At 40.0% G+C, this 16,650-nt stretch overlaps 1 protein-coding gene across 2 annotated transcripts in view; it reads left to right on the top strand.

Annotated features, from left to right (window-relative positions):
* Positions 1-16,650, top strand: part of LOC111159733 (SLIT-ROBO Rho GTPase activating protein 1) — a 274,927-nt gene that overhangs the window by 127,749 nt on the left and 130,528 nt on the right. For both annotated transcript variants that reach the window (XM_022522308.1, XM_022522307.1), the window contains exons 2-3: positions 9,425-9,620; positions 14,635-14,797. In XM_022522308.1, the coding sequence (XP_022378016.1) occupies positions 9,425-9,620; positions 14,635-14,797 (359 nt within the window). The remainder of the gene's footprint in view (positions 1-9,424; positions 9,621-14,634; positions 14,798-16,650) is intronic.

Raw genomic sequence — 16,650 nt, 5'->3', positions numbered from 1 at the left:
ACGGAGAGAGAGATCACAAGCAGGCAGAGAGGCAGGCAGAGAGAGAGGAAGGGAAGCAAGCTCCCTGCTGAGCAGATAGCCCGATGTGGGGCTCGATCCCAGGACTCCGGGATCATGACCTGAGCTGAAGGCAGAGGCTTTAACCCACTGAGCCACCCAGGCGCCCCAATCTTTTTTTTTTTTTTTTAAGAAGTTTTTCATTCTTAAAACTTACTCCAAAAAAATGTGCAAGCTTTTCTATTTATTCCGTGAGACTTCATGTTGAATTATATCAGGAAAGAATGTCAACATTTTGAGAATGCCTTGAACCTTTGAAAGGTCAGCAACACAAGCCATTCCAAAATGTAAATCTTAGATCAATGGTTTTCACACATGGTCTTTTCTGGTAGTAAAAATCAATCTACTAATACAGCCTGAAATGTCCTTGCTTAATTATGGGGAAGTTAATGAAATCTTACCTCTTGTGCATTCCAAATACAGGCATGACGATGAATCATTCAGCTCTGTACTTCCTTAAACTGGCCTTTCCTGAAATGTATTACACTGCAATTGATCCCCTTAAGTTACTGCCTTTTATCCTGGCTAACTGGCTTTCATGGTGGGGGGGGGGGTGCAAATTTGTTTTCCATACTTCACCTGAAAATGTTATCCAGGCCAAAATGTAATATTTGGCTTTCAAAAGCTATGAAAGCTGAAGCTTTTATACTAAGCTTTTATCCTAAAATAATACTGATGTTAATGTCCTTTCAAATGAAGATGTTGTAATGACAACTCAGAGAAGTGTATGCAGCCTCTCTTTAAGTGTCAGAAATGTTGTAAAATTGACTTTACTTTTATATCCAAAACAATGAAGATTAACTGTACTGAGAGGACAGTTAACCTTGTTTTATTCCAAAAGGTTTTATCATAATTCTACTCCCCCCACAAATATGCTAGCCATCTCCAGAGTTCTAGGATGAGATCATGGTTTTCAGCTTAGAATGGAAGCAACTTGATTTCATATATGTCTATGCTATTTAGTTTGCTTAAATTGTTGGTGATCTCATAATTTAAAAGTAGAAAGACTAGAGACAGGCAGTAACCTGGAAGGTTACATTTGGTCCAGCCATCCGAAGCTTCCTTCCCTAGAATATAACTCTTCTGGGCCAGAATGTCAAAAATATCATTTTTACTTTAAGGAACTACATTTCCATTCCCCAAATTTGCACAGCCTTCAAAATCCTGCATAACCTTTGAAAGCAGTACAGGGTCAATGCCCTCTGAAGCTGTCACTGATGATAACCCCAACTGGCCCATGATCATTTCTTTTCTGAAAGTCCTTTAGGCTATGTAGTCAATATTATCAAACCTAGAACATCTTTCTTCTTTTTTCATTACATATTTTATGATAATTGGCCAATGTAGTGTTTTACAAGATGAGGAAGCCTTTTCATTTCTTGTTAAAACCTTTCATTTTCTTTGGAAGGGTGAATAGACATCTATAATTAGCAGTCATTCTGCAGTTGAGGAGTCCAAAGAAATAGTTCCTCCTCCAAAGTCACACTCCTAACTGCAACTAGTGTCTTGCCTCCTCTGTATTCTGTCCCGTATGTGCATTGTGCTTAAGTTCTGTCTTCTCATCAAGCCTACTAATTCTTCAAAAACCTCCCTCTTCTGATGAGAACTCCACATTTCAGATTCCACCTGTGAGAAACTTGGTTGCTAATGTCCTCAGATCCTAGAGGAGCTTTGTCCTAGAGATGAGCCACATTTCTAATTTTAGATTTTTTAATAGTTATTTTTAAGAAGTGAAAGGAAACAGATTAACAGGTAAAGTTAATGTCAATCATGTCTTTTCTATAAGCCAATGTCTATAGAGTTTTTTCCCAGTGTCCACATTTTTAAATGTCAGCATTAACAATTATCAGTGAGACATTTTTACATCCTTCCTTCTTCCTAATAGGATGTTGAAATCTCACGTGTATTTTTAACCTGACGGCACATCTCAGTTTGGACTAGCCACATTGGAAGCTCTCAGTGTGACTAATGGCACCATATTGGCCCGCACAGCTCTACAGGTTTCTCCACAATGTGGTTGAAAATCAGCTTCTGCTTTCTGATAGCAAATTAAATGGAAATACTCATTAGTTCCACACCAGATGACAGAAATGAGTGATTCATGACTAATTAAAATAATAGGCTGAGGCAGGGGACAACATGGGTACCATTCATTCTTGTGAGAGTTTTATTGTTGGTTTGCTTTGCCTAGTAATTCATAATTCAAACAGGGAACCATACAGTTTACAAAAGAAATTCTGATTTCTTGAGGTGTAAGATGCTTAGCATTTCATTTATTTAATTAGTTATTTGTGTGATTTTCTGGAGTGCAAGTCTGATTATGTATCTTCCTTAAGCAGAATTGTTCAGTCCTTTGCTTGTATTTCCTGAAGTAACCCAGTGAAAAGATTCACCTGGGGATTTAATATAAATCCCCCGTTCCAGGTCCTGCCAGACCCACAAGATAAAAATAGCCAGCCAAGGGGATTGGACATCGGTATTCTTAATAAGCACCTCGGGTGGTTTTTATCATCAAACCAGTCTGGGAAACTGACCCAAGATAGAAAATCTTACTCCTTAGTTCTCTGCAAGGGGCTGCCCTAGGCTCATGACCAGACCCCCTAGCAGTCCAGGGTTGGGTTTCCACAGCAGAGACCTCCTTGGTATAAGTCTCCTTGTTCTCTCCCTCCTCCTGCAGGTGAGTTTGCTATTCCTTCAGCCCAGAGTACCCTTACCCCTATGTGTATCAGCAAACTGCTAGGTCAATCTCAAGGTTACCTCCTCAGTGCTTGCCCCTTTGCCCAAGCATGGAAACTTCCCCAAACACCTCCATTGCTCTTTGACACACACACTTTAAGACCCTGAAGGTCACTTGCTCTCACTGTCTGCACTGTCTGTCTTCTCACTGAGGATGGGGCTCTGGACTTTCCGCCTGTTCTTTATAGTGCCTAGTAAGGAGCCTGGCACAGAAAAATGGTCAGTGAATATCTTTGTAACAAAAGCCTGCAGATGCTAGTAATAATAGCATCTGTACATTTTACCAGGTGGTTTGCAGATGGCAGCGTGCTTTTCGTTTCTACTCATTTAATCTTCCCCAGTCTTGTGAGGTGGGACTGTTATTTCACAAGGTGAAAATTGAGAGGTTAAGTCACTTGTCCCATGTCCCATGATTTAAAAAAAAAAAAAAAAAAAAAAAAGATTTATTTATTTATTTATTTATTTGAGAGATGCAAGAACATGTGCAAGTGGGAAGGGAAAGAGGGAGAGGGAGAGAGAGAATCTCAAGCAGACTCCCCACTGAGCACAGAACCCCAGGTGGGGCTCCATCCCAAGCTCCTGAGATCATGACCCAAGCCAATGTCACCTAATTTCTGTGGGAAGTAGAAGCATAAATCTTGGATTTCTACTGAAATAGAGAAATGGTCTTTGTTTATGTCTTTGGATTCTTAAAAATTTTATTTATTTATTTGACAGAGATCACAAGTGGGCAGAAAGGCAAGCACAGAGGGCGGCAGGGGGTGAGGGGAAGCAGGCTCCCCGCTGAGCAGGGATCCCGATGCGGGGCTCGATCCCAGGACCCCAGATCATGACCGGAGCAGAAGGCAGAGATTTAACCCACTGAGCCACCCAGATGCCCCTGTGGATTTTTTTTTTCTCCAAATTTCTAGCATAAAAATGTATTTCACCAAAGTTTGCACCTGGTAGTTAGCTAATTGGCAACTGAAAGATTGTATAAATATTCATGTAAACAGTAAGCATGTGAATAATTGACAGAACTAATTAGAGCATCACTGGGTTCTTCTCTGAGACATTGCATTGGCTCTCACCTATCATTTGGGAAAATACCTTTTATTCATTGGGTAAAGGTACTGATAAATTTTAACAGAATGTATACTTTTTTAATTATCATAAGGAAAAATCTGACCAAACAAGACTATGAAATAATTGAGATGGTTTGTGACAACTTAGAAATGTCGTTGCATTTCTGTCTGCTGGGCGATCGTGAGTGTCACACCCAATCTATCGATTTTATGTGCCTAGTGCTAGTCATTTAGTAACATATTAGAGAAGCAGCCCCATCTCATGGACTCAATCTTTCCATGAACTATGCATCATTCTGTGGTCTCACACAAATTTATTTCCAAGGATTAGGACTTCCCTTTCTTTATCAACTATAGGAAGAAATGTCTCTGTTTCCTCCTTCCCAAGGCAATTTTGTTTTATTTAGTATTGTCAGCAGATTTTTATAGCTTAGAGGAACTGTTTCAATTTTGTTTAACAGATTGAGTAGTTTGAAAGCGTACTTTTTGTGTACTATTGTTGGATTGTTAATGTTGATACTTTCTGTGGTGGCACTCTTAGATCAGAAATGAAATAATAAGTCTTTTTTCAAAAAGCAGCAAATTTTAGTCCTGTTAAAATGGCCATTATTATTATTTAGTAGGTCCTGACCTAGATTTAAATAATGGCTGCTTAGAACCTCCTCAGAGATGGTATTTTTCTGCCTAAAAGAGATTGTGCTATTTGGGAGTCATGGTAATAAGCCCCTCCTAATGTTCTATTAGGCAAATCTTTTCTATACCATTAGAAATTGTAACAACTAACACACCAATGATGCTCATAGTAAATTTACTACTCTGGCTTACAAACAAATTCAGGATGAAGTAAAAATACTGAAGCAAGAACCACCATGAAGACATCATTTTAAAGTGCATACCTGTATGTTGTAAAATTTGATTAACTACTAAAAAGTGCTAGGCATGGAAATAGGAGGAGTTATTTTGTTAGTACTATTATCGTCATTCTTAGGAATATCTCCACAACCAAAATTTCATGGAATTGTGATACAGCAGTATATCTTTTGTATAATAGCTGTAAGTCACAGATCATTTAACTCACCCACTGAAAGTGTACAATTCAGTGTTTTTTAGTGTGTTCACAGGTTTGCAACCATCACCACCGTCACTTCTAGAACATTTTCATCATCCCATAAAGAAACCCTACACCCCTTAGCAATCCCTCCCATTTCCCCCCAACTCTTCCAGCCCTAGTAACAACTCAACTGCTTTCTGTGGATTAGTCTCTTCTAGACATCTCATAATGTAATCAGTTTCCCTTTATGACTGATTTCATTCACTGAGGTTATGTTTTCAGGTTGCATCTATGTTGTAGCACAAATCAGTACTTCATTCCTTTTTATGAAGCCTGAGTAACATTCTATGGCTAGACCACATTTCGTTTATCTGTTCAATTGATGGACAAGTGTGTTGTTCTACTTTCCAGCTATTTTAAATAATGTTGCTCTAAACATTTGTATATAAATTTTTGTGTTTTCATTTTTCTTAGGTATGTACCTAGGTAGAAGTGGACTTGCTAAGTCTGTGTTAACTTTATGTTTAACCTTTTGAAGAACTTCCAGATTGTTTTTCAGAATAGCTGTGCCATTTTGCATTCCCACCAGCAACAAACGAGGGTTCCAGTTTCTCCACATCATTACCAACTCTTGTTATTATCTGTCTTTTTTATCATAACCATCCACGCAAGTGTGAAGGAGTATCTCATTTGCTTTTGATTTGCCTCTTCCTGATGGCTAATGATGTTGAGCCACATTTCATTTGCTATTGGCCATCTGTAGATCTTTTGCGGAGAAAATATCTGTTTAGATTCTTTGCCCATTTTAAAAATTGGATTACTTGTGTTTTTGTTGTTGAGTTGTAAGATTCTTTATATATTCTAGATATAAGTTCCTTATTAAATACATAATTTGCAAATATTTCTCCCGATCTATGAATCATCTTTCCACTTTTTGGTGGTTATAGCTGTATATCTTATACAGGACATTATGTCTTCCAGGCTCTTCCACAGTCTACCACTGTCCACTCTCCTTTCCATAGCTTCCTGGTACATTTCTTCATTACAACACTGGTGTACTGATACTATCAACTTAGGATTTATATTTCCTACCAGAAGGAGTTGTGCATCATAAATCTTTGTAACTCCTGCCTAACACAAAATAGGGGCTCAATAATGGCTTGGTTAACTAAATTAAAATGAAGCTTGAGTCTCAAAAAAATGATCCAGGTCAATACTAGATACATGAAAGCTAATAGAGTCCTGCGAGAGTGTCTTTAAAGAAGGTGGATGGGAAGTTGCAATCCCTTCCACAGAAGTAAGACTCACACATTTTCGAGAAATCACTCTTTAATGTGATGCTTTCACCAGTTCCAGCCCTCATGATTCTTTGGTACCTGGGATGACAGTGGTGCTATGTCCTGTAGCCCCCTGTGGTCCCATTAAGGATTGATAGGGTGTGGGGTGCAGTACATCACTGCCTTCTTTGATCTGTTCTGAGCGGTGAGCCAGAATTTATATGACTGTTTATTTTACTCATTTATTAAAAAATCTTTTCAGTTCGTCAGTGCCATATAAGGTTAGATCACGTCTAGTGAGGTCATGTTAATAAAGCTTTACCATACGTGCAGTGAAGTGAGCTCCTCTGACATTGTGCTGCCTTGCGGCTCTGGTGTGGTATGAGGAACCCAAAGGTTTTCTCTTCCTAATAAGGCGTGTCTTATGGTAGTACCTTTATACTGATATTTTTTTTCCTTATGTTCTTTTTTGATGATCTTTTCCTCATTTGTCCCCAACTTGTCTAAATTAAAGAGGTGATCAAATGAATTCCCCTTCAGTTTTTGGAGCATGTTTTATTTTCTTACAACAATATCCTAGATTCTGTCCCTTCACATTTTCCTTCTTGAAAATGCTGTTACTGTCCTGTTTTCATGGGGAAATTACAGATAATATGAAGTGACAGTTACTGCCTGCAAAAAGAAGATGAGTTTTTTTAACTGTTTAAATATAGTCCTCCTTCTCAAAATCCCCTAGCTCTTGATTTTTTTAAAAGATTTTTTTAAAAAAGATTTTTAATTTAATTAATAAATAAAATAAGTTTTATTTATTTATTTGACAGAGAGAGAAATCACAAGTAGGCAGAAGTAGGCAAAGAGGCAGGCAGATCGAGAGGGAGAAGCAGGCTCCCTGCTGAGCAGAGAGCCCGATGCGGGGCTCCATCCCAGGACCCTGGGAGTATGACCTGAGCCGAAGGCGGAGGCTTAACCTGCTGAGCCACCCAGGTGCCCCTAGTTCTTGATTTTAAACACTGAAGGAAGCAAGCAAGAGAAAAATCTAAGAATGAGACTGAAGAAGGAAGCCCACAGAATTTTTGTGTAGTTCTATCGAGATCTGTACTCTTGGCCACTTTTATTTCTTATTTGGCACTAACACTGCTTAAAAGAGAAAAAAAAACAAAAAAAACACTAGTTGACAGCCCAAGACGATTGATTTCTTTTCTCTTAGTGCAGCAAGATGTGCTAAAATTACTAAATCTTAAAAGACTTACTGAGATTCCTGAATGAGAAATATCCCCACCCTTGATTTCTTTTTTCTTCATGAAACAAAAATAGTTCTGTATTTGTAGGGAAAAGAGTTTGGCAGACATGGTGATTATAATACTGTATTGAAAAACACTTACTTTGATTGACTAAAAACCAGATGCTGTTCCTGGTAGTTAAAAGCCTGTAATAATGTTTTCACTCTAGTGATCACCACACTTCTATGTGATTAATAATGGCTCCCCCAATCTAGAGGTAGAGAAACCAAGGAGAGGACACTTGAGAAATGCTTCCTACACTCCCCAGAGCAGTGTTGCCTGGAACATGACCTTACTGAGGGCCTCGTTTCATAGTTATTTGGGCCTTTTTTGCCAGGATAAAGTATTTAATCTCCTTAAATCTCAGTTCCTTTTTTGTAAAATGAGGATAATACTCCTACCTACTTCAGTAGGGTGTAGAATAGTGTTTGATTATTGTTAGCCATTATTACATTGAGCATGTTTCCTGACTCCCCATTAAGAATTTGACTACCTTGCTGTTAATGAGCTTGATTAAAAACATGGCCAAGTGTATGCATACATATTGTGAGCTCAGTCTTTCCCTATTGAAGAATAATAGGAAGGAATTGAGGAGATGTTATTTGGACATTGATTTCTCTCTCTCCTTTTTAAAGATTTCATTTTTAAGGAATCTGTACACCCAGATGCACCCAGATGTGGGGCTCAAACTCATAACCCCGAGATCAACTCTTTTTTTTTTTTTAAGATTTTATTTATTTATGTGAGAGAGAGCATGAGCGAGGAGAAGGTCAGAGGGAGAAGCAGACTCCCCGTGGAGCTGGGAGCCCCATGTGGGACTCGATCCCGGGACTCCAGGATCATGACCTGAGCCAAAGGCTCAGTCGTCCAACCAACTGAGCCAGCCAGGCGTCCCCCGAGATCAACTCTTGAGTGGAGAGTTACATGCTCCACGGACTGAGCCAGCCAGGCGCCCCTGGACATTGATTTCTATCAACTGTACTCAGTGAGATTCAGCCCTCACTTTTAGGGAATACGCACTGACTCCGGGAAGGATGAAATAAAGTTTTCCAGTATGAATCTGCTTGTCTGGAGGTGAACCCTGGGTCTCAGACAAGAATAAGTCTGTTGTTACGGCTGTATCTCATTTTCCAGAACACACCGTTTTCATTGTAATAGTCATTTACAGATAGTTTTGCATGATACACCTTTGCTTTTGTGTTTTCGCTAAATCAGTCAAAGACTAACCTTAACCTTCTGAATGTATTAAAATCATCAAAGGATTCTCTTCAGGATTACATGTGTCAATAGAGCTGTTAGTTTGAACGATGTGTAAAAAGTGAAGGCCAAGCGAAGAGCCTTTGGTGTTGTGACCAGAATAATGAAGTGCAGTCTCAGGACTCCATTTATGAATGGATTATTTGGATATAGAAAGAAATTATTTTTAGGCACGCATTCCTATAAACCCAGAAGCTACATGTTTTACAAACTAGAAATTTATGCACTAAATACAAATTACCAGATGTCAGTTTCTGTATGTGCCAACTGGCAAATATGCGGTGGTTCAAAAGTCTGGAAGAAATGATGCTCGCATCTTTGCCATTCAAACTCAGAAGGGATAGTTGAGGGAAAATGCTGTTGAAAAAATTACAATGTACACAGCACCTCAAAGATGTCACGTGTCATGAATTGTTATCTCCAAGGCTTTCATTTTTTTTCCCTCATGACTCCATGCATGTTTGTGGCATTGCAAATGTAACCCATGTTTCTGTTCTAATTTCTGACATTCTTTCCTGGGACTTGTCTCATTCTTTTAAAGGGTCAGCAGATTATGTAAAGAACGAATCTAGACCCAGCAATCTCGTAAAGGTCCAATACAGAGCTAAATGTGTAGTAGGATTCGTTACCTTTATCTTGCACATACCAGCACACCTCACTGATTTTCACAAAACCGTCCAATGGATTCTCTTCTTTCCTTAGAAATTCGAGCTCAGCTGGTAGAACAGCAAAAATGCCTGGAACAGCAAACAGAGATGAGAGTTCAGCTTCTCCAGGACCTGCAGGATTTCTTCCGGAAAAAAGCTGAAATTGAGACGGAATATTCTCGGAACCTAGAGAAGTTAGCAGAAAGGTTCATGGCAAAGACAAGAAGCACTAAGGATCATCAACAGTACAAGTAAGAGAGACTTGACTCAAATTCATCTTTCCAAGGTGATACCCTACCTTTTTAACACCTCCTTGGTTTTAGAATTTTCCATCTTTGGGAAGCTGTTGATTAGCATATCCCCATATGTAAAAGGCAACTCTTTGCATTTATAATTTATGAGCATCGATGTATCACATTTTTTTCTAATTTTTTTTATTTATTTATTTTCAGCATAACAGAATTCATTGTTTTTGCACCACACCCAGTGCTCCATGCAATCCGTGCCCTCTCTAATACCCACCACCTGGTTCCCCCAACCTCCCACCCCCCGCCTTAAAAGTGATCTCTTGATATTTTTTTCTTTCCAGTAAATGTATATTTGTGTATGACTTTATAAATAAGAAGAAAAGGTGTGTGTATATAAAATTTCTGATTACAGAAAACTGGGAATAACTCTCTACCAGGTAGATGTTTCAGTGGGTACATTTAAGGTGGCTGCTTCTTCAAGCAAAAACCTCAGGATTTCTGTAGTGATTTTGTATGAAAATAAGCAGTAGGGGTTGCTTATGTTTAGGTCCCTATCCCCCAGTCATATTTGTGGTCACTGCAGTTGAGACTGACTTAAAACAAGGATCTTTAGGAAAATAATATGACCAAATGCAGTTAAACCTTGAATTAATTTAAAAAAAAAAAAAAACTTTGAATTAAATGTACTTCCTTTGTTTAAAAAATACATACAGATTTTCTGATATGAAATTTGCTTTGTAATTTAGATCCTAGAGACAGACAAGTAGGCAGACAACTTTAATGGAAAATCCAAGTACTGTGACAGGATAAATGCAGACAGACCCGATGGAAATCCATTTAGTAGTGGAGGTGGGGAAGGGAAGGTCAGAGAAAGGTCTTGGAGGAAGTGACACGTAAGTGAAACATGAATGACTAGTTGGCAAGTTGAGGGGCCCAGAGCAGGAGGTTCCAGGCAAGGGGAACATCCTGCATCAGGGAGTAAGAGGGAAGGGGTGTAAGGCAGTTTTATGGAAAAGAAACAGTTGGGCGGGAGCGAGTAGTGAGGTGGTGAGCGGTGTGGCTCCAGATGAAATTGTGCCAGGTCCAGGAGGCTTGTAGATCACACTTGGCAGTTTGGACTTTGTTCTGAGAGCATGAGAAGCCTTTGGAGAGTTTTAATAAGAAGACTGGCCAGCTCAGACCTGAACTTTATTTTTATTTTATTTTTAAAGATTTTATTTATTTAATTTGACAGAGGGAGCAAGACAGCACAAGCAGGGGGAGTGGCAGGCAGAGGGAGAGGGAGAAGCAGGCTCCCCGCTGAGCAGGGAGCCCGATGTGGGGCTCATTCCCAGGACCCTGGGATCATGACCTAAGCTGAAGGCAGACACTTAACCAACTGAGCCAGCCAGGCACCCCTTAGACCTGCATTTTAGAATGATGATGAAGACCACAGATAGGACTATGGACTGGAAGAAGCCATAGTGAAGGAAGGGAGACCATGCAGGGGGCTCACAGTAATGGCATGCACTAGCAACACCACAGGGAGAAAGAAATAGACTTGTCTAGGAGATAATTAAAAGGCAACACAATCTTCCGGAAATATAGTAGACTAGGTAATCTGAAAAGTATTTCTTTTATAAAACTCCCAGAAATGCTGATTAAAATACGATAGATAGCATTTTGAATGTGTAACTGAACTCATAGGAAAGAAAGGGAAATTTCCGGGGGCCAAAAAAGGAAGAGGAAACTGAAAACTCAAGTAGACATTTATATCCACGCTTTAGTCCCATATGGGGACTAAAGGTGAGGCCTGTGCAAGGTAGGCCTGTGGGACTGGAGGTTTCCTACTGGCAACCCTTTTGCGCTGCACTCCAGCGTAAAATTGGGACCAGCACAACAACTGTCTCAGTGCGTTGGTAAAACAGAAAACCACCAACCCCCTGCAACAACAAGGCCTGTCTGCTCAGCCTGAGCTGCAGACTGGAGGGGGTGTCAGAGAGGCCTGTCTTTGTCTTCACCACTGGCTTTGCTATTTTCTTTTATACCCTTCTGTGGCCTTGGATCCTACATAAAAAGTAGGGTGGGCAGTATCCCCAGGGTACTTTTGCAGAAGCAAATGCAGAATAATTCTAGATAGGGAATACCTTTTTTTTTTTTTTTTTTTTAAATGGCAACCTCTCGTGTTGGTCCAACATAGAAATAAATCTTAGTCATGGTTTCCAGGTGGACAGATGTCCAATGTACTTGACAGAGACTAGAGCTGGAAAGGAGACTGAAGCCAGTACTCTATTATAGTAACTGTCCCTTTTTAAAGTAAGAAAACAGCCCATTCACCTATTCAGTAAATATTTTTTAATATCTTCTGTGCACTTGATAATCGGTTGCGAACTGGGTATGGGCCCATGCACCTTAGTCTGATCCCTTAGGGCTTCAGCTGCCCCTTTTTCTTTCTCCCAGTTTGTGGATGTGTTTTTGTCAAAAGGTAAACCGTTTGGAATTTTCTTTGACTTGGGTAAGTTTATTGAATATGGGAATGAAGGTAAGATGGATTATGAGTCTACAGAAAGGACAAATCAAAGGTAGGAAGAAAATCAAGGACAAACTTCACGGAAGAGCCAGATCTGGTTCGAATACTGGCTTTGCTGTGTGGTTTTGGTCAAATTGCTTACCCTTTCTGAGCCTTGGTTTCCTAACTTGTACAACGAGATTTTGTGACCATTAAATGGGAAACGTGATGAAGTGCTTGATGTGACTGATAGCTGGCATGGGTTATGTACTCAGTGTTTCCTCTCCTCTCCACCAGATAAATGTTAAGTCTTGGGCACAGCACTCAGCTTTGGGATGTTCATTATGTAGTTCATTATGTCCTTAGCTTAGAGTTACCTCTGACAGAAGACCAAGGCTTAGATCAGCCTTCCTCCTACTCAAAGACTCTGATACCAGTTTTGGTCTTAATAGCAAATCAGCGTGCCTCGCTAAGCCTCACTTCTCTCACGGATAGAGGGGATACAAAGAATTTCTGCCTTGAATTGTAGTGGTAAGGATTATGTAGAGTTACTGTGTGTAAAGTCTTTAGAACATCCCCTGGATAAAAATAGCGAACTTTGTAGAGCACTTATTATGGATCTAAGGCATTATAGTAAGCATTAAAATATACATATATTAACTGAAATAATCCTCATAAGAATCTTATAAATACTGTTATTTTACCCACTCTCCAAATGAAGTTATAGACACAGAGAAAAGCTTAAATAATTTGGCCAAGATCACGTAGCTAGTAAGTGTAGCTCTGGGACTTGACCTCGAACAGTACAGATCCATATTCTTTGTGTCATATTCCTTATAGTAACAGATGCATGCCCGACAGCTACTGCTGTTACTGGTATTGGTATTTTGGTATTGTTATCATTTATTAAGGCAATATTTTGTGTTTATTCAGTGAGTGAAATAACATTTATTAAATGCTTACCATGGGGAAGGCACTCGGGATACAAAGACATAGGAAATGTTGTCAAAGTAAGAAATGTTCTCAAAGAATGTATGGGTTACTTCAGCATAAAGGACACACGTAAAAGTCAGTATAACAAGGTGATCTTTATCTCTCAGGCTTACTGGATAGAGAATGTCAATAGAAGGGCTGTTGTCTGTCATAGAACCAGTGCCCCTTGCTTGATGGCTTTGAGAAAAAAAGGACGTTCCCTAGGTTGGGGCTGTAGTTATGCTGTGCCAGGAGGCTTTTCTAGTGTGAACCAGGGCTAGGACCCCAGAAGAGGACTTTCCTCCTGCACCTGTTCCTGCTTCCACTTCCGTCCTCTACTTTCTCTTCTTTCTGTAGAGCGTTTGGACTTGATTCATTATCAAATCCTGAATCTGTGGAACGTATAGGCAGAAAGAGCTGACTTAATGATTTCTTTCCTAACTTAATTAATATTCAGAGTCATAAATGATCATGAGTCGTAGAATAACATGTCTGATACAGATGGCTCTAGTGTCCCTGAGTTAGCTTAAGCCTCTGGTGCCTTTTCTTCATTTTTCAGTTAGACTTCAAAAAACAAAAAGCAGGGTGTATAGCTCAGTGGTAGACCATTTGACTGCAAAAAACAAAAAGCATTATACTTTTTCCTTTTTTTTTTTTTTTTTTTTTTGAAGTAGTAACATCCCAGTTAGTTACTGGTTTTGCTTGGAGGTTTTCTTTAAGATTTTTTACAAGTCGTCTTTTGTGGTTTATATTCACTTTTAGGTTTATTATCTAGAATAAAACAAGGTAGGAGCACCTGGCTGGCTCCATATGTAGAGTGTTGCTGCTCTTGATCCTGAGGTTGTGAGTTCGAGCCCCGTGCTGGGTGTGGAGCCTACTTAAAAAAATGAATTAAAATAAAAATATTAGAATAAAACAAAGTATGTTTACAAATGTGAAATAGTTTAGTGACAAGTTATAAGCCAGTAAATTTCTTGGTTCTGTTCACGAGCCTCCCAAAAATGTTGTCAAGTTGTGATTCCCAGGAACACGTTTTGGGAAGCTAGTGTTTATGTATCAGGGGACTAATAAATAATCCTCAAATGTATGTTCCACGGAAAGCATACCTAGCCAGATCTCTTTTCCAGCATCAGACTGGACATTCAAAGCAGACTTTGTGTGTAGCGGCAAACCACAGTCTCTCTGTGAGATGATAGTGAATAGATTTTTATGTAAATATAACTACTTTCTTCACAATGGGGTGTTTAAAGCTGAAAGCCTGCCTGATGACTGTGTATATTAGGGTCCAATGGCCCATGTCAGGAGTGTGGGTTTTGACTGGTGTTCTTGGTCCAGTTTTTTCCTTCTGAGTCTAAGGAATTGCTGGCTTTCCGCCATCACAGCGTGGAAGGCTCTTCTGCTGTCTGCTGAGTAGCCCTCTCTGAGCAACACCCAGAGTAGGAAGAAGAGCGACAATACCCATCTGTTGTGGCTCCTCGTGTGCCTTGGTGACTTCCCTCAGCTGCTTGGGACAGCTTCGAAATTGATGGTAATTCCGTTTTTTTTTTCACTTCTCAGGAAAGACCAGAACTTGTTGTCTCCAGTGAACTGCTGGTATCTGCTTCTGAACCAAGTGAGAAGAGAGAGCAAAGACCATGCAACCTTGAGTGACATCTACCTGAACAATGTGATTATGCGGTTCATGCAGATAAGTGAGGACTCGACCAGGATGTTTAAAAAGGTACTTTCCATCTCAGTCCTGCCGCAGCGTACTTTCCCATAACCTGTGCCCCTAAGCACGACTGAGAAGGGTCTGGTGCCTTCGTTCCTTAATTGTACTCCATGAGTTTTTAGCTAAAAGAAGGAATATTTTAAAGACACAGAATAAAAAAATTTAGCCGAGCAGGCTTATGTACAAAGTTGTAAATCGCTGAATCTGTGACCTGAACAACGTGAGCAAAATTGTGAAATGAGATGTACCTGGAGATTGCCCGTCTGTCCTTAGGAACGCATTGCCTGCAGTTGTGAAAAATGAAACCAGAGGGGAAAAGCCTTAGAGTCTGTGTTTGGGGCTCACACATGATCAGACACTTGTGAAGGACAGGATAACCAGATGCGCTGCTCTCTTGGGAAAATGTTATCATGGTTTTTTTCTTTGCTCTCAGCAGACTAGCAGCAGAGGTGGTGAGAGGATGACATGAAGACAATCCCAGAGGGCACAGAAAATTCAGGCTCTTACATGCCAGAGAGCTTCCGCCTTCCCAAATCCATTTACAAAATAGGAGCTGGGCTTTTAAGCCTTCTTATCATTGTTACTACTCTCAGCCAGCTCTCAGTAATTTTATTTTTGTTGAGAACAGTCACAGAATTGGACCATATCCTGTGTGGGGAATGCAGCTACATGCCCAGTAAGACTGGCTTTCAGTTTTTATGTTTATAGGACAAGGGTTCTCCCCACCTATCCTCAGCTTTGTACTAGTAGCATGTGGTGCTTATACCCATAACTGTACTCTGGTCAGGAAGTAAGCATTAGTTTCAGAAAGTCGGGGGGAGCCCCACCTTGTAGATTAATGACATATTTATGTTTCAAAGGGGCCCTTGGAAACAAAGATGTAGTGTTAGGCCAGCCAGCTGGAAAACCTCTCAGCTGTGTTTGATGTGTCCACGTTAGGTTCTCTTTCTGACCCAGAAACAGAATTTAGCAAACTCCAGGTCCTCTTTTGCTGTGTAAAATAGGAAAAATATATAAATGTTTCAAACAAAGGAGGAACTAAAAACAATTTTAAAGAACCTATTAAGACAAGAACAGGCAGAGAAATGCCCAATGTAATCTTAAAAACTAGAAATTTGAAAAATAGTTTATAGAGCCATGAAAATGATTTTCTCAGATGTCAGCCCTTTCGGCCAAAGCCTCATTTAGTTCCTTGGGGTTTTTGAACATCTCTGAGCAGGAGATGGTGTTAGGTCTTGGAAAGGCTACATAGAGGATGAAAAACCAGTCCTCATGCTCAAGAAGGTCACATTCTATCCAGATTTGAATGGCGCTATGTGATGCTTCTAGGCGTGGGAAGGCTGGCCTCCATTCAGCCACAGCATCTCAGCCAGCACCTCAGTTGAATTCATTTATGTATCTATTCAACAGAACATCTTTAAAATGCCTGAGGAAGCAGAGTTAAAAGACACGTCCCTGCTTGCATGGAACTCATTATAGTAATTAGCATTTACCAAGCTAAAGGGAACACACAACCTGCTGTGGGAGTTCAGAGCTGAAGATCTTAACCTTTTTGGAAGGGTCAGGAAATTCTTCACAGAAGAGTGAGGATTGGAGTGAGACCTGTAGGAGAAGGAGGTGGTCATCAAGCAGCAAAGACAACTGTTCCAGGGAAAGCAGTAATATGGTGTGTTCAGGAAAGGGTTTGATGTCCATGGGCCAGGGTCACGTGGGAGTTGAGTGCTGGGATGTGAGGCTAGGAAGGATGGTTTATAGAAAGGGGTTTTGTATGTCTTACTAAGATGTGAGGATTTGTATTTTGTAAATCAAAGTCCAGGGCTTGATACAGTTGGTAGAAACCTGGGGCAGAGAGTCAAAGAGAT

Source organism: Enhydra lutris, unplaced genomic scaffold, assembly GCF_002288905.1.
Source record: "Enhydra lutris kenyoni isolate GAN:26980312 unplaced genomic scaffold, ASM228890v2 scaffoldscaffold69, whole genome shotgun sequence".
In the NCBI taxonomy this organism is placed as follows: Eukaryota; Metazoa; Chordata; class Mammalia; order Carnivora; family Mustelidae; genus Enhydra; species Enhydra lutris.
Note: the sequence above shows the minus strand (reverse complement) of the source record. Positions and strands in the feature narration are given on the sequence as shown.